The 26,398-nt window shown below is 45.2% G+C and overlaps 2 protein-coding genes and 1 long non-coding RNA gene across 4 annotated transcripts; 2 read left to right on the top strand and 1 right to left on the bottom strand.

Moving 5' to 3' along the window:
- Positions 1 to 2,642: 2,642 nt before the first annotated feature.
- Positions 2,643 to 4,284, bottom strand: LOC132455093 (uncharacterized). Its single transcript, XR_009525068.1, has 2 exons — positions 4,163 to 4,284; positions 2,643 to 3,251 (listed from the first exon to the last, which is right to left on the bottom strand). It is a non-coding gene; the product is annotated as an uncharacterized LOC132455093 (long non-coding RNA).
- Positions 4,285 to 4,311: 27 nt separating this feature from the next.
- LOC132455072 (cytochrome P450 3A30-like) lies at positions 4,312 to 8,873 on the top strand. Of its 2 annotated transcripts, none has more exons than XM_060048792.1 (13): positions 4,312 to 4,469; positions 5,975 to 6,068; positions 6,161 to 6,213; positions 6,371 to 6,470; positions 6,661 to 6,774; positions 6,875 to 6,963; positions 7,160 to 7,308; positions 7,405 to 7,532; positions 7,646 to 7,724; positions 7,807 to 7,967; positions 8,073 to 8,299; positions 8,408 to 8,570; positions 8,666 to 8,873. In XM_060048792.1, exons 1-13 carry the CDS (start codon positions 4,399 to 4,401, stop codon positions 8,744 to 8,746), a joined length of 1,509 nt encoding a protein of 502 aa, XP_059904775.1. In that variant the 5' UTR covers positions 4,312 to 4,398; the 3' UTR covers positions 8,747 to 8,873. The 2 variants fall into 2 exon arrangements, with proteins under 2 accessions (XP_059904775.1, XP_059904768.1); XM_060048785.1 differs by having other exon boundaries at positions 7,637 to 7,724.
- Positions 8,874 to 9,496: 623 nt separating this feature from the next.
- LOC132455061 (CTTNBP2 N-terminal-like protein) lies at positions 9,497 to 26,154 on the top strand. Its single transcript, XM_060048773.1, has 5 exons — positions 9,497 to 9,658; positions 11,788 to 11,895; positions 21,290 to 21,550; positions 22,113 to 22,220; positions 23,463 to 26,154. Exons 1-5 carry the CDS (start codon positions 9,653 to 9,655, stop codon positions 24,849 to 24,851), a joined length of 1,872 nt encoding a protein of 623 aa, XP_059904756.1. The 5' UTR covers positions 9,497 to 9,652; the 3' UTR covers positions 24,852 to 26,154.
- Positions 26,155 to 26,398: the final 244 nt, after the last annotated feature.

Raw genomic sequence — 26,398 nt, 5'->3', positions numbered from 1 at the left:
GTTTTGTCCGGACATTATTAGTCCAATAAAGCACTAGGTTGTGCCTCGACTGATATTACCATGTCTATGAAATCACAAAACAATCATCAAAGTATTTTCAAGACCAAATCCAACAAAAACAGCGTCAAACGTTATGTCAACTCGATTGATAAACAGAGAAGATCCCCTTGTCAGTAAAGCCCTTTACAACTGGCAGCATGGGTCCAAAGGCTTACATTCTAATGACATGATGGCCGTATCTGGTGTGTCATGGGTCAAACTAACATGTGTAAACCCTCAATTTTGCAACACAATCAAAATACCAAAAAGAGAGATACACTGTATGTTTTGTGAGAACACGCACACACGCACACGCACACACACACACACACACACACACACACACACACACACACACGCACACAGACACACACACACAGTGCCTTTGCTCCCATTCTGGCTTTAGGACAGGCAGGTGTCCACACTAGTAACACAGGTGACGTGACGCACCGAGCTGATCAGAAGGACCATAAGCATCATTAGGAGCTCGATGAATACTCTTCAGACAACCTCTGGAGAACACGCTTTCCCTCCAGAATGCTTTATGAAACTTCTAAACTTCAGAACATTAGAAAGTATAGCCCAAATGGAGTTCCCCAACCTCAATCTGCATACGATTAGGAGATTACAAAATAGTTACGTGTCCGATCCCTTTTGAGAATGGGAACTATAAAGTATAACCTTTAACACCCCAACTCAGAAAAAATGGGTGCATAACCATTATACATGCAGGGTAGAAACAAGCCGGGAGGCCAGAAAAATCAATCAGTTCATTCAGTCAACCTGCTCATGTTATAAAAAAAAAAAAAAAATGGTATCTATTTATGAAATGTTTAAAAGGCCAGATTCAATGGTTGGTCACAAAGGTCACATTTGCTGTTGTATAAAGTTGGGACCTGCACATTGGCTTAACCTACAACAATGAGACCAATTGTGTCAACAAGTTTGATAGGCCTACTGATAATTCAATAAAATAATTGTCGCCCAAAAAACTACAGTATACCATATTTTGGCTGATATTAGTAGTCCAATAAGGCAGTTTGTGTCTCAACTGATATTACCATGTCTATGACATTACAATCAAAGTATTTTGAAGACAAAATCCAACAAAAATATCGTCAAACTTTACGTCGACTCGAATGATACAAAGAAAAACACCCCCTTGTCAGACGGATTCGACAAGAGGAAAGGAAGAAAAGCAGAACATTTCATACATGGTTTCCCGCTCTCAAATTACAAGTTTAAAATGCATTTAGGATAACAAGATAACGTCAATGCGCTTGGTCACAGTTGGCCACAGTTGGCCCCTAACATGGGATTTTGACCTTTTCTCTCCGCCGAGAGCTGGACCTTGATTTGTAATTGCATTCCTAATGTTTGTGTTTGTCATGGAATGCTTCCAGAAGTATGGCAAGATATGGTGGTAAGTATGTCTGCTTAGGCCTATGGCTTTTACAGCATTAACAAAATGTTCTCTTTACAGCATTAACAATGAGTTCTCTTTGCTTCACCATGACCAAGACTGAGCACACCCTAGAGGTGAACCCCCTGCGCTCCATGAACTTCACTCGGTGACTCTGATGGGAGGGATCCGCTGTAGTCTGAGTCTTTGTGGATGTATCCGCTGAGTCCACGTCATCCTCTATGTCACTGTTCTGTGAGTAATCCTACAAAAAATGGGCGCAGCATCAGGGTTGGGGAATATAAATGACATCTGAATTGTATCAGCAAATCTTACAAAGAAAATAATAGTGATTCCAAGTCATTGTTGGTTATATTTGTGTAATACTCAGCTTTGATGGTGTTAATGGGGTGACTCTGGACCGGAATCCAGAGTCTGTGAAATGTTGGTGGGAGGAGGGTCCTCAGAAGATGCAATTTCCTGGAATATAATTTTTATAAAATTCGCCTCAGGACTTCCCCCCCTTGCACAATGGTCAAATGATGAGAAACTATTTCGATACTTTGTGGTATGGCACTGATGGGTTAGGTACGACTCGGAGAGTGGTAAATGTTCAGCACGTGGTTTATTCCAACAGAGACACAAGGCAAACGAGCGTGTGTTCTGGAGGGTTCATGAAGCACCTCTCGAACACAGGTAAACAAACCCTTATATTTGGAGTAGGCGGAACGATAAATAAGCTACGCCTACACGTTCTAATTTACCCAGGTAAACCTTTCCGTCTGTCTTGGCCTAAACGTAAATGACAAAGTGGCCATGTTTGTAGTCTTTAAAGGTTGGGTATGGGACTTGCGAAATGCCAGCAGATTTTGAAAACACACAACTCAAATGGTCCTACCCCCTCTCCTTCAACGCTGACTCTGACTCCACCCATTCCAAGTACATGGACGCGCAATCATGCACGAGCGAACACAGATGCGCGAGAGCGAGTCATTTGCTAGTTAGCTAGCTCCAGTAGCTACCGCAGGATAACAACAAACAGAAGCTTGCTCTGGGTCACGAGGTTTGAGTACGTGCACGAAGGGGTCGCGCGCGGGGTGCGGGGGAGGGGGAGTGCAGTACGACCGTTTGATTGACGTACTTACTGTCCAATGCAACTCGGTGGCTCTGGAAATCATTGGCTGGAGTTTTTCGAGCCCTGCCCGTTCCACAGATGATTGACTTGTTTAATTTTCATGTCAGTACTTCTAACTCAGTGGCTGTAAGTGGGTTATGATAAGGATTTCAAGTAATTTTGCAAAAATTGGCAAAAAAGCGAATTCCATACCCAACCTTTAACTTATATACAAAATCACTAAAACCTTAAATGGTGTTGTCCATTATGTGGTGAAGAAACAATTCATAACTGTTGTTAGCTTGAAACATGTAATCAGAAATGGCATAGACTAAAATAATTTACATCATTCCCCCCTTTGAGGCTGAAAGACTCACATAACGTTATGTAAGCAAAATGCACATAAATTGCTATAGGACAGCAAATGTTAATGATAGAAATTCACGTACAAAATGCAAAGCATTTGACAAATATTGATTATTTGATTGGTGGCTGGCATCCTTGTAGCTGGATCACCTCCTCTAAATTGACGTGGAGTTCTCTTTGCTACACCATGACCAAGACTGAGCACACCCTAGAGGTGAACCCCCTGCACTCCATGAACTTCACTGGGTGGCTCTGATGGGAGGGATTCGCTGTAGTCTGAGTCTTTGCGGATGTGTCCGTTGAGTCCACGTCATCCTCTATGTCACTGTTCTGTGAGTAATCATACAAAAAATGGGCGCAGCTTCAGGGTTGGGGAATATAAATGACATCTGAATTGTATCAGCTAATCATACAAAGAAAATAATAGTGATTCCAAGTCATTGTCGGTTATATTTGTGTAATACTCAGCTTTGATGGTGTTAATGGGGTGACCCTGGATCGGAATCCAGAGTCTGTGAAATGTTGGTGGGAGGAGGGTCCTCAGAAGATGCAATTTCCTGGAGTTGATTTTTATGAAATTCGCCTCAGGACTTCCCCCCCTTGCACAATGGTCAATTTATGAGAAACTATTTAGATCCTTCGTGGTATGGCACTGATGGGCTAGGTACGACTCGGAGAGTGGTAAATGTTCAGCACGTGGTTTATTCCAACAGAGACACAAGGCAAACGAGCGTGCATTCTGGAGGGTTCATGAAGCACCTCTCGAACACAGGTAAACAAACCCTTATATTGGGAATGGGCGGAATGGTAAATAAGCCACGCCTACATGTTCTAATTTACCCAGGTAAACCTTTGGTCTGTCTTAGCTTAAACGGAAATGGCAAAGTGGCCATGTTTGTAGTCTTTAACTTATATACAAAATCATTAAAACCTTATATGGTGTTGTCCATTATGTGGTGACGAAAGCATTCATAACTGTTGTTAGCTTGAAACATGTCATCAGAAATAGCATAGACTAAAATATTTTACATCAACACACACGCACACACACACACACACACACACACACACACACACACACACACACACACACACACACACACACACACACACACACACACACACACACACACACACACACACACACACACACACACACACACACACAGAATAATACCAGTTGGTTAAAGTGTGTTAAGATTCCTGTGGTGTTTGCATATATTACCATGTCTATGACTTACAATCAAAGTATTTTGAAGACCAAATCCAACAAAAATATCGTCACACGTTACGTCCACTCGAATGATAAAAAGATAAGTTCCCCTTGTCTGACGGATTCGACACGAGGAAAGGAAGAAAAGCATAACATTCCATATATGGTTATGTCCCGCCCTCAAATTACAAGTTTAAAAGACAGCTAGGGTAACAAGATAACGTTAATGCACTTGGTCACAGTTGGCCACAGTTGGTCTTCAACATGGGATTTTTACCTTTTCTCTCCACCGAGAGCTGGACCTTGATTTGTATTTGCATTGCCCTCCTCGCGCTGTAAGTTGCTTCCTAATGTTTGTGTTTACACAAACATCAACTAATATTGCGATACCAGCAGTTACAATGTTGTTACAAGTGCACATGTTGGATTACTATTCTCACACTTCAACTTTAAATTGTTTTAAGAGTTGAATTGAACTACTCGAATTAAAATATGATCGATAACGTAATGATTGCGCAACACTGTTATGTGTAGCCTAGTTGATTATTATCACGGCTACTTATAAGCTGTTGGTTCAATTTTGTAGTTTAAAAGTTTTAAAAACAAAAAGATCAAGTAAAATGTCCGCATTAGAGTATCTTAAAACGACTCGACCTTTGTTATATATTATGTTGAGTTGAGTTATCCCACATGTTTACAACAAAAAATCTTCTAGTTTTATTCAAGGTATTATAGGGTTAGGGTTAGGGTTAACCCTAACCCTAGTCTACCTTCCCGGTAGAACCCATGGGACCTATGAGATCGAAAAATATGAATTGGTTTAAATTGAAAGAAAGTAATTGTTTTTCTGGTCCCAGTCCATATGCCCCGGATTACACATAGGCTATGTTGTTTGTGGATTTAAATGATAATTTTTCATGCAAAGAAAACTAAACATTTTCATGAAGAAGTTTGATAATGTTAGGTTTTTCCAAGGGGACGATAAAAGAGGTGAAAACCATTGGGGCAAGTGGATAATTTTAGTTATGCCGATGGGGAGATTGTCGGTCTTGTCCACGCCAGTCGTAGGGAGCGCCGTGACGTCACATACGAGACGTGTAGTCTTCCTCATTGTGTTTTCTCCACAGCCTTTAACTGAACAATTGCACAATAAACGGTCAAACTCTTGACATGAAAAATTATCATTTAAATCCACAAACAACATATGTGTAATCAGGGGCATATAAAGACTGGGACCAGAAAATAATTACTTTCTCTCCATGAAACCCATTCATATTTTTCGATCTCAAAGGCTCTCAAGGGCTCTACCGGAAAGGGCGTGACTTCGCCACCCTATGGGGTACAAACCCCAGTACCCCTTAACCTCCGCTAGAGAGAGACATAATTTATCGATCTGACATTTAAATCTCTATCTCAGTACGATGTGCTACCTGTGGCGGATGCCATCCACTAAGCTAATGCGCACGGTAAAGCAAAGTTACGCGTTCAATAGGCTCGTATAGTTATTTTTAGTATGTTTGGGGAGTCAACTCATCTAATAGCAAGTAGGCAATTGAACATAATCTAACGTGGTGAAGACAGTCACTACAATTTTACCTACGTCTTTGGTTATTCTGATTGATGGACCCCGAGCCACATATGAGAAATCATACCATATGAGAGACTGTATACCTATTGACCTAGTCCCTCTCTCAAACTCTCACTCTCTCCCACGCAATTTGTTGTGTATCTATTCTGGATCAAAAATTAACCAACACTATAAAAGCAGTTTTTTTTTAATAAATGTATGCATACATTTAGATCATGAATTCTCATGTTTCGTTTTTTCTTCAACCCCTAGGTATGGATATGCCCCCTATGGATTCTTTAAGAAGCTAGGCATCCGTGGACCCAAACCATGGCCCTTTATCGGTACATTTTTGGAGTACAGAAGGGTGAGCGATGTAACACGTAAACGACACTAAACCAGTCCTCCCACCATTAATCTGTGTGTTTCATTAATTGCCTCTCTGTTTTAATGCCATAGGGTGTACACGTCTTTGACATGGAATGCTTCCAGAAGTATGGCAAGATATGGGGGTAAGTGTCTGCATAGGCCTATGTCTTGTACAGCATTCACAAAATCCTATTGTGTGTATTCTATCTGATCAATTTATAGTTCTTAACATAAAATATGTGTACACTGTTCAGGGACTCTGTGAAGAACTGTAACTGGGGGGATGTTTGTGCCTGTTAGATTCTACGACGGTCGGCAGCCTGTGATGGGTGTGATGGACACGGCTATGATCAAAACCATCCTGGTGAAGGAGTGCTACTCTACGTTCACCAACAGACGAGTGAGAACACCTACAGATTCCATCATCATGACTTCCTGCTTTCAAGGAATTTAACACTGACCGTGTGTGTGTGTGTGTGTGTGTGTGTGTGTGTGTGTGTGTGTGTGTGTGTGTGTGTGTGTGTGTGTGTGTGTGTGTGTGTGTGTGTGTGTGTGTGTGTGTGTGTGTGTGTGTGTTATTCTGTCTTCAGGACTTTGGCTTGAACGGCCCCATGCAGGATGCAGTGTCAGTCCTCGAGGATGAGGCATGGAAAAGAGTCCGTAGTGCTCTGTCTCCATCGTTTACCAGCGGGCGTCTGAAAGAGGCATAGCGCATTCATGCACATAACATTCCTGAGGCTACCATTCACCGATATTCGGAAATGTTGTGTTTATGTTTAATTATTATTATAATTTCTTTGACAGATGTATCCAATTATGCTAAAGTACTCAAATAATGTGGTGGAGAATCTTCGTAAGAAAGTTGCTGCTGATGAGGTCATCGATGTGCAGGAGTGAGTAGTATGGATGGTTGGGGGCTGGGTTTGGTAGTAAAGTGGACTCCCAAATATATTTTTTAATATAAAGCACAAACCGGGTGCATTTCGGAGGTCCTTCATTGTAGCCAATTAAATTATCTATATATTTGTATGTATTTTAATCATTATGTTTGGTTTATGTTCGTTATTTTCATATTTAATTCTTTTGTAGAATATTTGGACCGTACAGTATGGATGTGGTCACCAGCACTGCCTTCAGTGTTGATATTGATTCATTAAATCAACCCTCTGATCCGTTTGTGGCTAATATCAAGAAGATGATGAACTTCAGCTTTCTAAGCCCACTGCTTTTGATTTCAGGTAGGTAAAACCTCAGCCTAACAATTTATTACTACTTTATCATTACTATTATTCTTCATAATAATCTCTCGTCTCTCTATTTCCTCTCCCTCAAAGTCCTGTTCCCTTTCATGGGACCAGTGTTTGATAAGCTGAACCTGTCGTTTTTTCCGGCTGATGTCCTCAAATTTTTCTACAGCTCTTTGAAAAAAATCAAAGATGATCGGACGAAGAATACACACAATGTAATTGCCAAATATATAAAATGTCCCCCAAAAATCCATATCTTTATGGGCATTCCTTCAATCAAAATATGTGTGGCATGTATCTGAATATTTGATCTGTTGAGGACAAACAGAATCGAGTGGACTTCATGCAGTTAATGGTGGATTCCCAGACGACTGAGAATATCAACGAAGACGGGACCCCAGAGAAAGGTACAAAACAGAATCGGTGTACATTAAATCACTGGGCCCAGTGTGCAAGTTGGTGTTTTGGAACATGCTCTTTGTGTTGCAGGCCTCAATGACCACGAAATTCTATCCCAAGCCATGATCTTCATCTTCGCTGGCTACCTGACCAGCAGCAACACCCTATGCTTTCTAGCCCACAACCTGGCAACCAACCCTGACGTCCAAGCAGCCTTGCAAAAGGAGATAGATGAAACCTTTGAAAACAAGGTAAAAAAATTAATGTTTATCCTTTTGCACACACTTCTTCCATTCATGTTCCCAGCCAACATGTGCATGTGAGCTATTGAAGGACCTCTTCATCCAAACCTCCAGAGCAGGCCAACGTATGAACCGCTGATGCAGATGGAGTACCTTGATATGGCATTCAATGAGTCACAGCGGCTCTTCCCTCTCGGCAATCGATTGGAAAGGATTGCAAAGGCCTCTGTGGAGATAAACGGTGTCGTAATCCCAAAAGGAACTGCCATCGTGGTCCCTGTGTATGTCCTTCACCGGGATCCAGCTCTGTGGCCAGAGCCTGAGGCCTTCAGGCCTGAAAGGTAAGCTGCAGTACCAATCCCTAGTAGGATGGGTTAAGATCTGACATGGTCATATTAGCCATTACCCTGTTCTAGTATTTATTTTAATGGCTGCACTTCCCTTTGCAGATTTAGCAAAGTAAACAGAGAAACCATGGATCCTTACTCCTTTCTTCCATTTGGAGCTGGGCCAAGGAATTGTGTGGGCATGCGGTTTGCTCTCTTGATGATGAAGTTGTGCATGGTGGAGATTCTACAGAACTTCAGCTTTGTCACCTGCAAGGAGACTGATGTAAGATGCTGACATTCATGAAATTTTGAGATTTTTTGCATTGTTTTTTTGATATATTTTTGTAACGCTCAACCTTTTTGTTTGGCCTTTAACAGATTCCTGTTGAGATAGGGACGGATGGCATCCCCGGACCCAAGAATCCAGTCAAACTGAAGCTTGTTCCTAGAGAATATTAAGTGGCTCATTTTGTTTTAAAATATCTTTGCATCATTTAAAAATCAATAAAAAAGAAGGATCATATAATTGTCATGAATGCGGCAAAAGCAATCATCTTTGCACAATAAAAGATACAATTACCTTGGACTTAGAGTCTGCTTTTAATGGTATTTGTGTATGTATCACTATCCAACCTTTTGTAATATTATATAGAAACGTTAGTCAGCGCAATCATTTGGAAGTTTGGCAGAATTATAATATAGATCAAGTAGGCTACAAAAAACATAGCAATATAGTAAGTATAAAATCAAAACTTTTATGATCAAACACTATCATTATTTAGGTTTCCATGCAAAACCAGCTCTCTGGTATAGGCCTACTACAGTATATCGTACAGTAGTGATAAAGAAAAGAAAAAGCTGTGCATGTGACCGTTGGCCATTAGATGGAGATGAAGGCTAAATCCATTCAGACTTGATGCTTAGTGTGCAAACAAACGTTATCATTCGAAAAGGCAATATATAAGTACAGTAACACCATAATGGTACAATCGAGAACAAAAACATGAAGCACAGCCGGGAAGCAAATAATACACGCATGCTATATCTGGGCTATATGCTAAGCTAGAGACAGAAGCTGAATTAAGGCGATCAGAACCGATCCCGAACATTCAATACAAAGGGGTTTCGCCCTCGGGTAACAGCAACGCCCACTTTCCGCCCCCCTTTGAAGGATTTGCCTGCTATTGGTCGCATTGTTGCAGAAATCTCCAAGGATAGGCTGTCTATCTTGTCGATGGATGGCTGTTGTGCGTACTATCCTCGCGAGTCGAGAGCACTGATTGTGCTACCGGGGTTGCCTTAATTCACATAAGTGGTGGTGGAGGCTCGTTTTTGGGATTTGGAAACTTGATGCAGCTATAGCGCATGAAGGTATGTTTATTTTGAAGACTATCTATACAATCGTTGCTGTGGAGTAGCACACAATGATCATGTAATAACAAAGAAAAATGTCAAAGTATGTCATCAAATTGTACGCGTGCGTCTCCTGTCTTGCACCAATCTTTGTCGGCGTGTTAAACTTTGGCACAGCGAAATGTCTTCAACGTTTATAAATGCGTAAAACGGCCTAAATGTGCCAAACGAGTTTTTTGGTCAGGCCTTATTGCTGTGTGAATGATTTAGCTTCCAGGTGCACGTTGATCTATTAACATCTCTGTGGGTGTGACTTCATTAATGGGCTATTAGGCTAGATTGATGTGGGCCTAAAATCAATTTCAAGAGCTTGTTCTGTTCTATAGCTTAATTGTGCTCCTGCTCATTCAGAATGACTGCTTAATAAAAGGAAATTCTACTTAGGTGGCAGGTGAATCCCACTGAACAGGCACTTCGAGACTGATGGATGGTGCAATCCCACCTGAACGGAAATTCATTCTTACTCTTTTAAGAACACAAAAGCATGTTAAAAAGTCATTGCAACATGGCTTAGAGAGAGATGGACAAAATATACAGAAAACGACACACACACACACACACACACACACACACACACACACACACACACACACACACACACACACACACACACACACACACACACACACACACACACACACACACACACACACACACACACACACACACACACACACACACACACACACACAGTGCATACCAGTTGGGTAAAGTGTGATACGATTCCTGTGGTGTTTGCATCCCAGGAATGTCAATTTCATTTTCTTAGTTTTCAAGAGAAGCCCAGTGCAAATAGGCAACCCTTTTATTTCTCCTGCATAAAGTTTCAGATGTGATGCCATTTCAATGTATATCTACCTCCAAATTACAAGATTCAACCAAGGTCCAAGTTATTGGTTTAACCACAAATAGATCCAACATACACCTGTAAGTACTGAATTTCTGTTTATGACATGAGTCGATCACTCTTAATACATGGTGATAACAAGATGACCGTTCCTTGCTGATATTCAGTGTGGTGTACCCCAGAATGCTGAGGGATTTCCAAAGGAAGCCTTTCTAGATGTCTGGCACCAACAAGTATTCTTTGCACTTCTATGTCATTATCCTTGCCATTGAAGAGTAGAAGCTGCTCTGAGAACGATCAAAAATATTATTTTGAATATAATTATAGCGAGATATATGTTTGTTAGACCTGTATATTATACATGTACATGATGGATGCTAACCACATATTTGCAGCATCATAACTTTGCATTTTTGAGTTCATCTTCCCGCTCTTGTCCTTTGCCCCACAGCCCCACAAGAGATTAAAAAAGTGATCATGACTTAAAGAGCCAATGTATGGGCAAAAAGGGAGCTTACTGTTTTGCAAGCTGTGTGGACCATGTCTGGACCATGTGTACTCCAGAGGCCTGAGACACATGGTAAGAGAGATGTTAAGAGCCAGGGGGTAAGAAGTCCTTAGTATTCAGATCAGAGCGCAAACCACAGCACACAGGGTGGCTCAGGAGGACACCACGGTTTTGAGGAGGACAACCATCCCCAGTCTTGTCCCGGGGGACCTCACGTTCAGATATGCTAATGACTTCCTGTTTATAACCCAGAGTGCAGACTCCCTGAAAGGCCACAGATGGCACCCCAGGGGGCAGCTGTACCGTCCATCCCACAATGGCCCCACTCCTCCGTTCATTAAAAACACACTCTCTTGAAGCCTGTCCACAGTCACTGGCTGAGTGCTGTATGGCGGAAGGTTGCATTCATACGGGGATTTAAAAGCACATTTATGATACTGATATAATTTACATAACCTTTATTATGTTCTAAAACTGGTATTTTTAATTAGCAAATCATCAAATCATTAATTATATCTGCATCTGGACATCAGGTCCTTATTTTACTGTAATAATTACATGTAAAGTTTTGCAAACAAGAGCTTTATTACAGTATAATTAATTTGTTATGTATTGCACGTTGAAGTGTGATATTATGGCAAAACGGATTCAGATCTTGGTTGGTTGACTCTCTCTTTTTAGGTCGTCCCTCTCGTGTGGAATTTGACTGTCTGTCTCTGACCCTGTGTGCAGGAGGAGATGATGAACGTGGAGGCTCTGAGCAGGGCAGAGCTCCTCACCCTGCTGAGCATCCTGGAAGGGGAGCTGGAGGCCCAGGACGTGGTGGTCCATGCCCTCAGGGTAAGTGGCTCCCTACGCCCCAAAACGGACAGGACATGAAGCCTCACATAGACAGGCTCTCACAAACAAAACGAGCGCCATCTCGGTGAGCCTCCCCTTTCTGTGTTTTCGGACGTCTTATTCCGTCCATGAGTAAAGTTGTACAATAGTTGACCTTTGTTTGAACAATTTATTTTTATTTCATAGCAGTATGCAAACCTCTTGAATGGCTCATGTCCATAAGGATAGCTTCAAAATGAACAACAAAGAAGAATGGCATGCAGTCTGCATGAGCTCATATGTTAAAAAAGTCGGGAACCGGAAGGTGAGGAAACACTGTCAGCAAGGACAATGGAAGCCATTCTGGTGACCCAGGCCAGTGACGGCTGTAAACCTGACCTTAAAGTCTTTTATTTTTCATACAAACACATAACACTCTAGAGACGTTATTTCCTTAGAGTGCAGATGAATCATATGTACCCTTTGCCCTGTGTTTGGGAGAAAACAATTGCAATGGTATGCTCTTTAGCGTTCAAGTGGATGATAAGGCTTAACCAATCAGTTCATTCCTGTTTGTGTCCCCAAGAGAACTCAGTTGTTCCCTCTCTGCGATGAGTTGTTTAGAATGAAGTTGAACGTCAAGTGAAAACTGACGTCATTCAGGGCTTTGGGAAAAACAGTTCAACCATGCCGTGCTCACTGCTCAGACACATCTCTAATGGCGGCTGTCCAGATCTGACTCATTCAGTACTTGACCAAAAACTCACTACGCAGCGCACTTAGGAGTGCCACACAATTGCCCCGGGGACAAACTGTCTGACTTCTAGCTCGTCCTTACTGCTATACACAGCCAGCACACACTCCCCCCTCCCCTCTTGCTTCCAACACACACACACACACACACACACACACACACACACACACACACACACACACACACACACACACACACACACACAGACACAGTCACACACACACACACACACACACACACACACACACACACACACACACACACACACACACACACACACACACACACACACACACACACACACACACACACACACACACAATGTTTACAGGGAAGTGGATGTAGAGACTTTTAAACCCCAATCACTAACTTCCCTTGCCCCCACTTGGCCGGGGGACTGGGTGATTACTGCCGCTGATTTTCTTCGAATGGGGAGAGGTGGTGCCCTTCCATGATGCCATTTTTGTTTGAAGCTTTAATCATTAATTCTTCCATTGTAATATCTACTTAAATAATCTCAATATGATATTTGAGACATGCTGTGATCCTAGTCGTGTATTTAGTGGCTCTTCCCAATCTTTACTTACTTACTGCTTTGCTCCTCTGTTCTTGCCTTGGTATGCCACACACTGCTGTTGTTTTGCTCCAGCTTTACTTTCTCTTATTACCAATTTTATTTTCTCGTCCTCAACCAATGTGAATGGCTTAAAAAAAGGAGACCTTTTTCTTCCCATGCCCCCCCAGCTGGCATGGGATCGACGGGTCACGTGTAGAGAACATTGGTTATATTTGAATGGGCCTATTCCTGTCACATCTAAACTGCCACTCATTTGGACACAGCCCTCTAACAGGTGACGTTGTTTTAAACATAACACCTGAAAAAATTGCCAAGCAAGCCAAGTAAGTGGTTGAATTGGAATAGAACAGATGTATGGATAAACAACGCCTGAGATCCCTGAGCAAAACATGTTTTGTTACACATACTATATCCTCCCAGGGCAATGCACTTTGGATGCCTAGAGGTTGCTAGGGACGACACCATTCAGCCATGGGGAAACGGTCTCTGAACCGAGCCTTCTCGGCGGCATGGCACCTCCAGTGCACATTGACCAATCCCTTTTCACAATGTCTGGTTACTTATTAGATGGTAACGACTAAGGGCAGACGTCTCCTCAACTATATGATGCCATTGTGTCCTTACTACACAAATAGTCGTCCGTTGGGTATCAGATAGCTGCAATCACCGCAGGGGATATTCCTGAGAATGACCTCATGCAGGTGCAGCATTCCAACGTATTCCTATCGTGTGTGTGTGTGTGTGTGTGTGTGTGTGTGTGTGTGTGTGTGTGTGTGTGTGTGTGTGTGTGTGTGTGTGTGTGTGTGTGTGTGTGTGTGTGTGTGTGTGTGTGTGTGTGTGTGTGTGTGTGGCGTACGGCTACAATATCTACAAAAAATAGATCCCCACCTTCTGGTTCATAATTGTGCTGGTCATCGATTCTTGTCATGATTCGTTAAATAGGAGTGACTATACTTTTGCCTTTATAATTCACCAAACCCCTAGAATCATGTGTGAATGATAGAGATGATAAAATGATGGAAAGGATAGATGCGGTATACGCTCTCACTCTCTCTATCAGTTGTCTGACGTCCTTCTCTCACTCGGGAATAGGAAGCCTTGTCAATACGAGCTTGGCATTAAGCAGTGATTGTGAAGTGGAGAAATAAATTGATAGGTTGCTCTCAAACATACTTCTGAGTCAAGTTTAGTTAACAACCGAGGAACATGCTTTTGCACTATGTGGTTGAAATGTGGAATGCCTGCTTCGTTTTTCCATCTGATGTAACACTCAATGGTTCAATCTATTTTTAACCTGCTGGCATGTTTCCATACTCCATAAACAATAGCTTGAGCAGTGTTTTGTGCAGATAAGATTGCATATCTGTGCTGCTATGACAGCAGTATTGGCCAAGTATGGCCATATATAGTCCCTATCTGCAAATATAATTTGAGCATTTCATCGCCTGTGTAGTAAGTAAGCACTGCAGACACATTCAGTCTGTAACACAACACTGTCCCATACACACCCTGAAGCATCAGCAACCACAGCGTTGACCTTTAGCTTTCGATCAGGGAGCACACTCCACACACACACATCCATCATGGTCAGACACACTGCACCACAATACGTCACATGGTGCAATGTTTATTCTGGCCGAGTCAGGGACCACACCTCTGTGATGCTGGTTAGGGATTCTGGGGTCTTATTCTAGCGGAGTAAGGGACCACTCCTCTGAGATTGGCTAGGGGATTTTAAGGTCAGGCCTGGGACTGCCGGAAGATCCGCCCCTAAACTGCTATTTGCTCCGAGCAAATACAGCACTTGAATAATTGAAGTCAGGTGAAACCAGGACAATGCCTTATCCACAATCTTTGATCCTTCAGCAAAGATAACACTTTAATTATATGTCATTAATTCAACTCACTGACAATGTTTATATTTGTGTTGGACTGTCACGTTGGCGATATACCATATATATTTTCTTTTGTAATAATTATAATTACCAGATTCTTATCTGCATTTCAGCACCATCCTATCCAAACCAAATGTTATTGCTAATAAATCACTGCTGACATTAAATCTGTTAAAAATGGAACTGCTGTACTACATGGTTGTTCTTACTGGCTAACAGAGTGGAAGAAATTACATAGCCTGCCATCAGTTATCAGTGAGTGATCTGCGCTGTGATTATATCTGTTCGGGTGGCCTGCACCTGCCTTTGTATTAGCCATTTTTATCCGGTCTATTATGAGCCAATTTAGATTTTAGACTGCTCCTGGCTCATTTCTTACAAATCAACTCTTCCCTGATTCGCTTGGGGAATCCATCCTGCTTGTCCACCGCAGGTGCATGAAACCAAACCCTTATCAACGGATGAGCGATGTAGGGAGGGGGGGGAAAGAGAGGAAGGGCTCGTTCTTTAGGTTGGCTTCAAAATCCTCACTGCTCTTTCGTGTTCTCTCTCTTCACAACTCTCAGACCTTAACTACAGCCTACATTTTAATGTTCCATGGCGGGTTGCTAGAAGTAAGCATGGTCACTTTAAGCACTTGCAATGCAAGTCAGCATGGTAATTGATAGCACCCGCCATGCTTACACGAGCATTGGAACCGTTAACAGGCCACCCGCCATGTTAACAAACATGGCTACAGTTAACAGCGGCCATGCTTACAGTAACGTGGTTACCGTTAGCACCTGCCATGCTAACAGCGCCAGGTTAACAATCAGTAGGCGTGGTTACTCCTAGCACCCACCACGCTAACAGTAAGCATGGTTATCATTAGTACGCCACCCGCCAGGCTAACAGTCAGTAAGCGTGGTTATTCTAAGCGCCGGTCACGCTAACAGTAAGCATGGTTACCATTAGAACGACACCCGTCATTCTAACACAGACACGCTAGCGGTTACCGTTTGCATTTAGCATTGCTTGGAAGGTACTGCCCTAGGACGGACCGGTAAGTCTTTGGTGTCTGCCTCTTATCTATGCGGCGTCACGGCTTTAGTGTGTGGGTGGAGGGTGTGGTGGCCGCTGCTCTGACAGTAAGCTGAGAACATTGATGTATACTTACTGACCCCTTATCTCTACCCCCTCTGTCACACTTGTGCAATTTAGGAAGTGGTCAGTAACCTAAGGGCCTAAGGTGCCCATTCACACAAACGCAAACCCTCTTGCGGCAATATTTTACAATGTTTACTCTATAAAGCTTGTGTTTTCCTGGTTTGCGTTGGAGTTTGATCAGGGGTAGACGAAGGCTTCAGAGACGATGACGTTCGGTTGCTATGACACTGCCATGACACTGACACAAGCTTGCGCTCGAGACTGAGACGCTCATCTAATCAAACATGGCAGGTGAATGAATGATTCTCTGTGCAATTGACTTATGTATCTTCAGTTACAACTCGTCATACTGTTTAATACATATTCGTTGCTCCAACGCCGATGGCGAGCTCTTAACTTGCTGTGCTTAAGCGATGGGAAAAAAAACGCAAAGACGCCAGTTCAAACTGTAGTGACGCAGATCACGTGCCTTAAATCTAAACAGAGAGGCGTGGCGGGAGACGCGTAACCATGACAACGACTGTTTGCCAAAATTATTTCAGTGTGGAACGTGAATGCAAAACTTTCCGTAAACGATATGATAACAATAGTGTCGACGGAGATCGTTTTTCATTGCAAATGTGCATTTTTACATTTACCCGGGTTAATGTAGACAGGGTCTTACTCTTAATCTCCCAAATAGAATAAAGTGGAAGCATACAACATTCATGTAATTAAAGTCCTGTGAGTTAGTGCCTGATGAGGATCTTAAGACAACAAGGTACCGTACAATTTCCGTTGTCATGAGGACATACTTCATGGGGAGGGTGTGACCACACCCTCCCCAGACTCTCTTAACAACAGTGGTCATGGGGCTAATCATTGGGATTGTGTCCTTCCAGTTCTCAGGTCCCCAAAGAGCACAGACTGCAGACATATCTATTCCTAAACTTAGCCAAGACAGTGCTAAGGAATGGGTGGCTTCAATTGGTTCTGTTGTGGAAGCTTTTATAGTGGAGTGACGAGTACGGTATTAGCCGCCATGTAGGGCTTGCCTTTTGAAATAAGTGGCAGATGAATAGGGTTTTGTTGTTACTGGCAGGAAATGCCAGGGCAAGATTAGCGTGAGATCTCGGTGAGTTTATTTGGCGAGGAGGCGTGGCCCTATGCACAATTCTCGGAAAATGCACATTTTGTGTTCTACTTATTTATTATTGGTAACGTCCCACTTTCGGTTTATCACTATGGCCTCTTGTTCTCTGGGTCAAGAAACGACTCAAACTTTATAGAACGGGTCCTGTAGCCGTTCTACCACTACTGCTGAATGGAATGTGGCTGATAGGAAACTCTTTTCAGACATGGCAGCTTTCTGTAAACAGGAAACTGCTTGGGAGTCATGGGCATCGCCCCACGCACCATGTATTGCCCGGAGTATTATTGCACTATTCAACTCTCAGAGCTTAGACACCCTACAGACAGATAGGAAGAGAGGGGCAAACATCGGGGCATGAATGGTACCTGGGGGGAAGGATAACATAGGGGCCAAAGGGGTCGACTCTCAGCCAAAAGGTACTTGGTTCCATCCCCGGTTTCGTAGTAGGAATCCTTGAACAAGAAGCTAAAACCCACTTGCTCATTAATGACATGATTCTGTAAACAATGTAGTCGCCTTGGATTAGAGCATCTGCTAAATGACTACATTTCTATTTGCGCAACCCATTGAATAATGCTGAAAGCTGAAGAGATGGGCAGGTCACCTTTAGCCCACACAAGTTCTTCCTGAACTAGAAAAGGCCTATCATTGTTGCTACTAAGAACCTTCGTATGTGTTTTAAACTTTGACTGAGCATTGTTACTTGAAAAAGGGTAATTTAATGCCCTCACCTGTGGATGTGGGGAAGATGTGTGTAACACAATCAGGCCTGGTTCAATAGAAGGAGCATTTTCAGATCTGACAGGCCTGGTCATGTGGACCAGTCTCTGCATCTGTGTACTCTCTACCCAGAGGTGGATTAGTTCACTAGGGCTGTTCCCACGTACCCCTAAGCCAGCTGTTCATGCCAAATACCCTACGTTCAAGGAGAGTGTGGAGGGACACACCAGAGTCTCTGTGTCTCACCCTCTCTCTCTCTCTGTCTCTTTGTGTGGCTCTCTTTCATTCTCTCGTTCACACATCACAGTCACACACAAATCAATCAGTCCATTTATGATGTTTTTATATTATCTACCCAAACAATATTGATTAGTCTGGGAAAAGGACTTGTGTAACAAGATAACGTGCTGGCCCTTTTCCGAATCACACTGAGGTAACCAAACCCCCCCCCCCCCCCCCCCCCCCCACACACACACACACACACACACACACACACACACACACACACACACACACACACACACACACACACACACACACACACACACACACACACACACACACACACACACACACACACACACACACACACACACACACACACACACACACACACACAGAGGAGGACAAGACCGGACATGGCGGCTAAATCGAACAAATCTCTCTGAATAGGTTTTACTGACTGACTCATTCTGTCCCCCAGACTACAGCTAAAATGGAGTAAAAAAGCACTTTGACTAAACAAAGGATCTTAGGCAGCCTCTGGGGGTCCCACTGATTTTGCTGAAAGAAATAGAAAACGTTTCAGGAAATATACACGACACAGTGCAGCCTCTGGGGGTCCCACTGATTTTGCTGAAAGAAATAGAAAACGTTTCAGGAAATATACACGACACAGTGACAACAAAACACAATTTATTGGAAAGCAAATTCGCGAAGGTCTCTTGGTTAAAATGCAAAGTAGCCTTTGAATCTGCGTACCCTGGGTTATACAGGATGAATGCATATCTTTGCTGGTTTATTTGCTGACTGCATATGTTGCACAGTAATCAGTCATCTGTTGACGAGAGGATGGGGGAGCCTTCCAGAGAGGATGTGTTCGCTGTGCCTTTTTTTAGAGGACTGCACACTCTGTCATTAGAACCAGAGTTAGGCCCAGGAGACTGTGGGACCCAACCTTAGGCCAAGGCTGCAAGAAACACACACACACACACACACACACACACACACACACACACACACACACACACACACACACACACACACACACACACACACACACACACACACACACACACACAGGACAGGCCTTTCTCTCCGTCCGCTTTGGTCCGTTTAACCTCTTATTAAAATCGCCATGCAGCCATTCATTGAACCTGAAAACCAAAACAAAATGTCCCGATTTCCAGAGTCAAGGCCTTAAACACCCACACCCACAAGCACCAAAACACACAGACTAATGTATCCTCACAACAGGCTTTCACCTTCCCATGCACCCCGTCTTTAGGAACTAAAAGGGACCGAAGGAGAAAGACTAACGCACACAAACACAGACCAGTGCTCGCTCTCACACTGGGTCAGGCATGCAGACAATGCAAGAGGCCTGAGGAATGGAGGCCGTGTCTTTGTGTGAGCCCTGTAATCTCCTCACTCACAGGGCCAGCTCCTTTGTTCAGTGCAAGGAGAGACTCGATTGTATGGCTCCATAATAATGCCCCAAGAGACTGTGTGTGTGTGTGTGTGTGTGTGTGTGTGTGTGTGTGTGTGTGTGTGTGTGTGTGTGTGTGTGTGTGTGTGTGTGTGTGTGTGTGTGTGTGTGTGTGTGTGTGTGTGTGTGTGTGTGTGTGTGTGTGTGTAATTCATGCATATTTACGTGCAGCCTAGACAGAAAGTGAGTGTAAGATGAGAAATTAGGACAATGGGGATGATGAATATGATGATGATGATTTGATTATGATGGGGATAACGATGGCGATCGGGATGGTGGTGGTGATGAGGATGAGGAGGGTGATGGTGATCATCGGGGTGATGATGGTGGTGATGATGATGATGATGTTGATGTTGAGGAGACAGTGATGATGATGAGGCTGATGAAGGTGATGATGTGTGGCAGTATAAAAAAAAGCAGTGCCCCGTGCAAGGTGTCTTGGCAGCCCATTCACTTCTCCTATTCACATCTCCACGGCCATCTACCTCCATGGTAGCCAGGCCGACACAGAGTGTAAGCCAGCTGAGCATGTGCATTCCTCAGGCCTGCATGTCCATCACAGAGCAAATGAGATCCGCTGCTGACAGATCCCAGCCGCAAGGCAAGGGTCAGCTCGGTCCTATCGTGTTTCCTTCCATTTTTCCTCATTCTTTACAAATGGGTCTCGAACAAACCTTCTGGGTAAAACTTTTGGGAAGTTCGCAACGGAGGCAGCAAAAGTCAACACCCTTAAAACCCTTAAAGTGATTTATTTGCATCATTCCATCATTCCAGCATTGCGGAGTGTGTGTGTGTGTGTGTGTGTGTGTGTGTGTGTGTGTGTGTGTGTGTGTGTGTGTGTGTGTGTGTGTGTGTGTGTGTGTGTGTGTGTGTGTGTGTGTGTGTGTGTGTGTGTGTGTGTGTGCCTCAAAAGCCTTGTATATCCCCCTGTTGTATCCCCAGAGAAGGCTGAACATCTGCCCCTAGCGGGGGTTGGACGGCCTGGGGTCACATGTTTGTGTTTAGGATGCAAGGAAACCATCTGCTTGTGCTTGCACTGTGTGTGTCTTACACATACACATACACACACACACACACACACACACACATTGGGATTTTGCAATTTTAAAGCATTTTTAAAACAGTGTGAAAAATGAACTTCATCAAGTATCTATGGATATCCACACCCACTGCTACACAAACACACCTGCAGTTAAATGGTCACGATCATACCTGCTCCCAGAGGAGAGCTCTTCCTCTTCTCCCCGCGGGACAGAAAGAGCCTCCACCCAAACCCTAGCTGACTATCGCTTCCTCCTTTAGCAGCAGCCCCGAGCTAGTCTTAATGTATGTCTTTATGCCTGTCAATCCGTCTGTCCGTCTCTCTGCCTGCCTATCCATCTGTCTGTTTTGTCTTTCTTTGTCGGTCTGTCCGTCTGTCCGTCCTTCAAAAATCAACGACGATGAGTAGCAAATCCTTTGGGACCGTGTGTGTGCGTTTCAGGCCCAGCACAGGGACTCGTTCATCCAGGAGCGCTACGGCCAGTATGACCTCAGCGACCCCTTCCTGGCCCTGCAGCGGGACAACGAGGGGGTGGAGCGCCAGGAGGCCCAGACCCAGCCCCACGGGCGGCACGGGCGGCCCCGGGCGGGGGCGGTGGGGCCCAACCCTCGGGCCGTGCTCAAGCTGGTCATGGCGCACTGCAAGAGGATGCAGGAGAGGATGATGGGGCAGCTGGCTGCGGCGGAGATGCGGCACCGGAGGGTAAAACACATCAACGTAGTGATCTGCCTCATTCGTTTTTTATTGCAGCTCCGGCTAGCCCTGCAGCCAGACGTTATGGCTTTATAGTGGGGGTGGGCAAAATGGGAGGAGGGAACAGGGAAAAGGTTAGATGATGAACACGCATTGGAGTACAGAGGCACACCCCCCAAGTATTCTTTACTCGTGAGAGACGGTTCCGCCCAACCACCCAGGGCCCGGCCCAGCTCTTTGTGTCCTCCCGTCACGAGGACCTGTTCCACATGCGTTTGCGTGCACTTCTTTGTAAGCCGCGGTCATATTGTTTACGCATCAGACAATGTCCACACATGCCGATCTCTGGGAAATAGGCCACAAGGCTGAGGACGGGGAAACTTCATTGAGCCAAAGCTTCCGGTGTGTTGAAGAGAAGCGTTGGCTTGTGGTTCCAGTCGGCCCTGTGAGAACGCAAAATCTTGTTATGTGTCGAGGTGTAAAGCAGGCCGCACTGGTTCATGAAAAAAAGTGTGTTGTGAAAAGTGAATCTCTTTCATGTGATTGATTGATTGGTCGGTGTGACTACCAGGTGATATCAGACCTGGAGGGAGAGAAGCGTCGACATGCCCATGATTTGGCACAGAGTGATGATGTCGGCGCTGTGTTGCTGAGCGAGCGAGACAAGCTACTTCAGCAGGTGCGTGTGTTTGTGAAAAATCAATGCAGGATGGAATCAAAAGCGGGAGTTGACAGGTACGCAAATCGTAAAAAAAAAGGAGATGAGGTGAAAAACAACATTCTCGCTGGCAGTGGCGCACATCTGTGTGGAATAGACTTGGGGCCCCTGTGGTCCTTTGTAGTCCGGTTCTGTGTCCCGCCACCACCTGTCTTCCCTGTTCCCCTTTCACACATTGCTGCTTTAATTTGATTTAAGACCCAGTTGCTGAACAGAGCAACATACTGGACCTCTTTGTCGAAGTCAGCAGGATGGATCTGGCTCGGATCGCTCAAACGCGGCTCACACACAAACACACACACGCACACAGACACACATAAAAAGAGAAGCATGTATAGACACACACACACACACACACACGTGCACAAAAATGTACACACACACACACACACACACACACACACACACACACACACACACACACACACACATAGTGTATCATGCAATCCCAATTCCAACATGCAACCCCACTTCCAAAGGAAACAGGAGGGGAAGACACCATTGTTCACTTGACCAGCAGCCATAGGGTTTAATGGATACAGGAAAGCCTTGGATAATGACCAACACACACAAACACCCTCACTGTCCCACACATGACTTCCTGAGGGTCCCTGTTCTTCTAAAAAAGAGTCTTCCAGCCTTCCTGCCTCGTGTTCTTTTTTATTGCACATTAAGGCAGCAGTGGGTTCTGTTTAGTCATTCATCACCTCCAGATCTTTTGTACTACATGTTTTGCTACCTCATCAGAATTTTTAGAGCTACTAACTCACCGGGTGGTAAAAGTAATCAAACAGGCTTACGCAAGAACAACATGTTTGAGTCGAGGCTGGCATCAGATACATTTGGGTGTGTCCAAGACAGAAAGAACACCGCCTTAAAAAGAACCTTGAACAAAAGTCTTGTTTTCAGCCAAGACTCTTTTCAGGGCTAGATTTTGGCACCCATATACACACTATATACACACCATCTCGACTCCAGGCAATAATTTGTGTCAAATATTAATCCAAGTATGATCAATGCCTATCAGGCATTGTAAATAAGGGCTCTGTCGCCCCCCTGTGGTACGTAATGGATAAGTCGCCACTTTGAACCCGTTTATTCTGGCTTAATCATCACGGTTAACTATGAACGCTACGATGCTAACGCTACATGTACAACCAGCGGCGCCCTCGTCCCTGACGCCTTCTGTCTGCCCTCCTCCAGCTGGAGGCGGAGCGCGCCACGGTGCACAGCCTGGAGAGGGAGCGGGCGGCGGCGGCCGGCTGGGCCGAGGAGTCCCTGTCCCAGCAGCGGCAGCTCTCCGCCGCCCTGAGCGACGAGCTGCAGAAGGCCAGCGGCCGGGCGCAGGAGGAGGCGCAGCGGGCGGCGGAGCTGCACGCCCGGCTCCAGGAGGAGAGCGCGGCGCTGGAGGGCCTCCGGGCCGCGCTGGAGGGCGAGCGGGCCCGGGCGGCCCGGCTGGAGGCCCGGGCCGAGAGCGAGACGGCCCGCTGCGACGCGGAGCGGGAGCGGGCGGCGGCGGCGCTGCAGAGGGAGGAGGAGAGGAGCGGCGAGCTGGAGAGACAGCTGGAGGAGCTGAGGAGGCGCCTGGACGAGCGGGGCGGCGGAGGAGGAGGAGGAGGAGGAGGAGGAGGAGAGGGAGGCGACGAGGGGGACGGGGACGGGAGGGAGGCCCCGGGGGGGATCGAGCAGTTGGCGCCCAAGGCGCCGGCGGTCTGCGCCGCCGTTCAGACGGAGCCCGACGGAGAGCCGAGCGTCTCTTCCCAAACCGACCAGGTGTCAAAGGTCAACGGACACCGCGCCCCGAAAGGCGCAGAGTGTCCCCCGGAGGGGAAAGCGTCGGAGAACGGTGCGGCGGTGGAGAACGGCGTCGCGGCCGCTCCACCCTCGCCCCTCCCCCCTTCGCCCCTCCCCCCTTCGCCTCACCTCGTCCCACACTCGCCCTCCAGCACGGCGTCCTCCTCTCTCTCCTCCTCCCCCGTATCCTCCCCCGTGCTGGCCAAGCGTCTGGGCAGCCCGGGCTTCCACCAGCCCCCGCATCAGTCCCCCTACCAGGCCAGCGTCACCCAGCGCTTCCAGGCGGCCCGGCACAAGTTCCAGAGCCAGGCGGAGCAGGAGCAGCAGCAGCAGCTGAGCGGCGGCTGCGCCCCGCTGTCTCCCCGGGACCTGTCGCCGACCACCACGCCCGTCCCGCCCCCGCCGGAGAACAGCAGTGCCAAGCAGCTGGCACGCAACACCGTCACCCAGGTGCTGTCCCGCTTCACCAGCCAGCAGGCCGGGGTCAAGCTGGCCCCGATCAGCAGCTCCCCGTTCGGGACGGACTACCGCAACCTGGCTAGCTCGCCCAGCGGGGGGCGGTCCCCGTCGTCGGGGCCCCTGTCCCCGGGGATCCGCTCGCCCCTCACCCCTCGCTCGGAGAGGACTTACCCGCCGCCCATCCCCCCCAAGAGGCCGGGAATGAGTCCGACCCCCGGCTCCCCCGGCCCCTGTGCCCGGGGCAGCGTCTTCCCAGAGCTGACGGGTAACTGTGGGCCGAACGGCAACGGGCCGGAAGGATCCAAAGAGCCGGACTTGGTGTGTTCGTCCAGCAGCTGAGGCACTGCACCTTCAAGGCCAACAGGCACTTGTTCGGTGTGAGTCTGACCCGAGTCAAGTCCGTAAAGAAACCTATTCATCTGCTAAAAGGTTTGTTTGTTTGTTTGTTTGTTTTTTATGATTCTTTAAGTTAAGGCTTAATTATGGTTCCACGTCGACGCAACGCAAGGGAGTTTAAGGACCCATTACATCCTTGCGGACCCTCCTTGCGTATACAGCAAGGGCCTGACGGGCGCCTCCCAAAAATTGTAACCTTGCTTCGAGGCAATGCAGCAGAAGGGGTTGTGATTAGTCTGCTTAATAAAACCCAACGCAGAACCGAAACAGGGTAACGACTTCGTCGGAAGTGTCTGTGTGGTCATTGCGTTGCGTCGACGTGGAACCAAAACTGAACCTTTACACTGATGGTCTTCTACGTAAGCAACTCAACTTAATTTGGTCGGTTTGAATGGATTTTTATGCTATTTTTTCTGCTACACGTTCTGTTTTGGTTTACTTAAGAATCGAAAAAGTGCTTTTTATACTGCTTTGAATTAGTTATTTTCTGGATTATTTTATGACAATGTGTGATTTCATACTTTGATTTATGTTTATTTTATCAAACCTTGCAATATATTTGTTGCTCAACATATCAACCCTATGAAATTGAAGTGTTTATTAACTGTATGATCAAGCCCAAAGCCTGCAGAAATCTTAAACTGGATCTGGCTTTATTAGTAATTGTGGTTCTAATTGACATCGTTCTTCTTATTCAGAATCTTCTTAGTGTTCACTGTACAATTAAAGATGAGCATAGGAAATGTGCTGTAGGTGTAGCCTACGTTAGCTCATATTTTTTTATACAACCTAACTACTGCTTTTAAGTTACTACTGACATGTAACTTCGATTTTGTTGTTTATTGTAATGACCCTGATGCAACTTTTCGGAAATGGGTCATTACAACACAAGATTATGAACACTTTCCTGTAAATAATTTAGTTCACAGAATTCTCTTAATGTAATTAATGGCATGAATTCATGTCTATGCCCCATTTCATTTCAACCCCATTAGTCACGAATACACTGAATCTTTTATTGAGAACACTTTGCACTATGCTTTTAAATGTAATGTAAATAGTAATTTTGGTATTCAGGGATACTGTTCTTCCTTTAAACCAAAAGGGACCAACCCCCTTTTATATGCTGTTTGGATTATCCACAGATTTCTGTAGTTTCTATCAAACACCTCGACAATTGTCTATTTCAAACACTTCTTTAATCTATTGTTGTATTTGCTATAATTAAATAAAATATGTAAAATAATATTGTCCATTAATCTGAACATCAATTGTTATGAACTGCAATATTTTATGTTGGCATGACAAAAAGATCAGTCTACATCACAGACTACTCTGTGATGCATGTTATGAATCAGAAAAATGTAAGCAGATATAAGCATAATATCCTCTGCTTGAGAGTATGAGGATAAATATGAACACTACGATGCTAACGCTAAACGTATTAACACCGGCGCCCTCGTCCCTGACGCCCCGCTGGGACAAGGTGA

The sequence above is a fragment of the Gadus macrocephalus genome, chromosome 1 (assembly GCF_031168955.1).
Source record: "Gadus macrocephalus chromosome 1, ASM3116895v1".
NCBI classification, from domain to species: domain Eukaryota; kingdom Metazoa; phylum Chordata; class Actinopteri; order Gadiformes; family Gadidae; genus Gadus; species Gadus macrocephalus.
This window is presented reverse-complemented; position numbering and strand designations above follow the sequence as displayed.

What these genes read in the sequence shown, in the direction of transcription:
- LOC132455072 (XM_060048785.1), top strand. Translation starts at nt 4,399, where the DNA reads ATGGGATTTTTACCTTTTCTCTCCACCGAGAGCTGGACCTTGATTTGT. An exon ending in GAGGTCATCGATGTGCAGGA is followed by an intron (nt 6,964 to 7,159) that starts GTGAGTAGTATG and finishes ATTCTTTTGTAG; the next exon opens with AATATTTGGACCGTACAGTA. An exon ending in AGACGGGACCCCAGAGAAAG is followed by an intron (nt 7,725 to 7,806) that starts GTACAAAACAGA and finishes TTTGTGTTGCAG; the next exon opens with GCCTCAATGACCACGAAATT.
- LOC132455061 (XM_060048773.1), top strand. An exon ending in TGGTGGTCCATGCCCTCAGG is followed by an intron (nt 11,896 to 21,289) that starts GTAAGTGGCTCC and finishes TGTGCGTTTCAG; the next exon opens with GCCCAGCACAGGGACTCGTT. An exon ending in CGGAGATGCGGCACCGGAGG is followed by an intron (nt 21,551 to 22,112) that starts GTAAAACACATC and finishes TGTGACTACCAG; the next exon opens with GTGATATCAGACCTGGAGGG.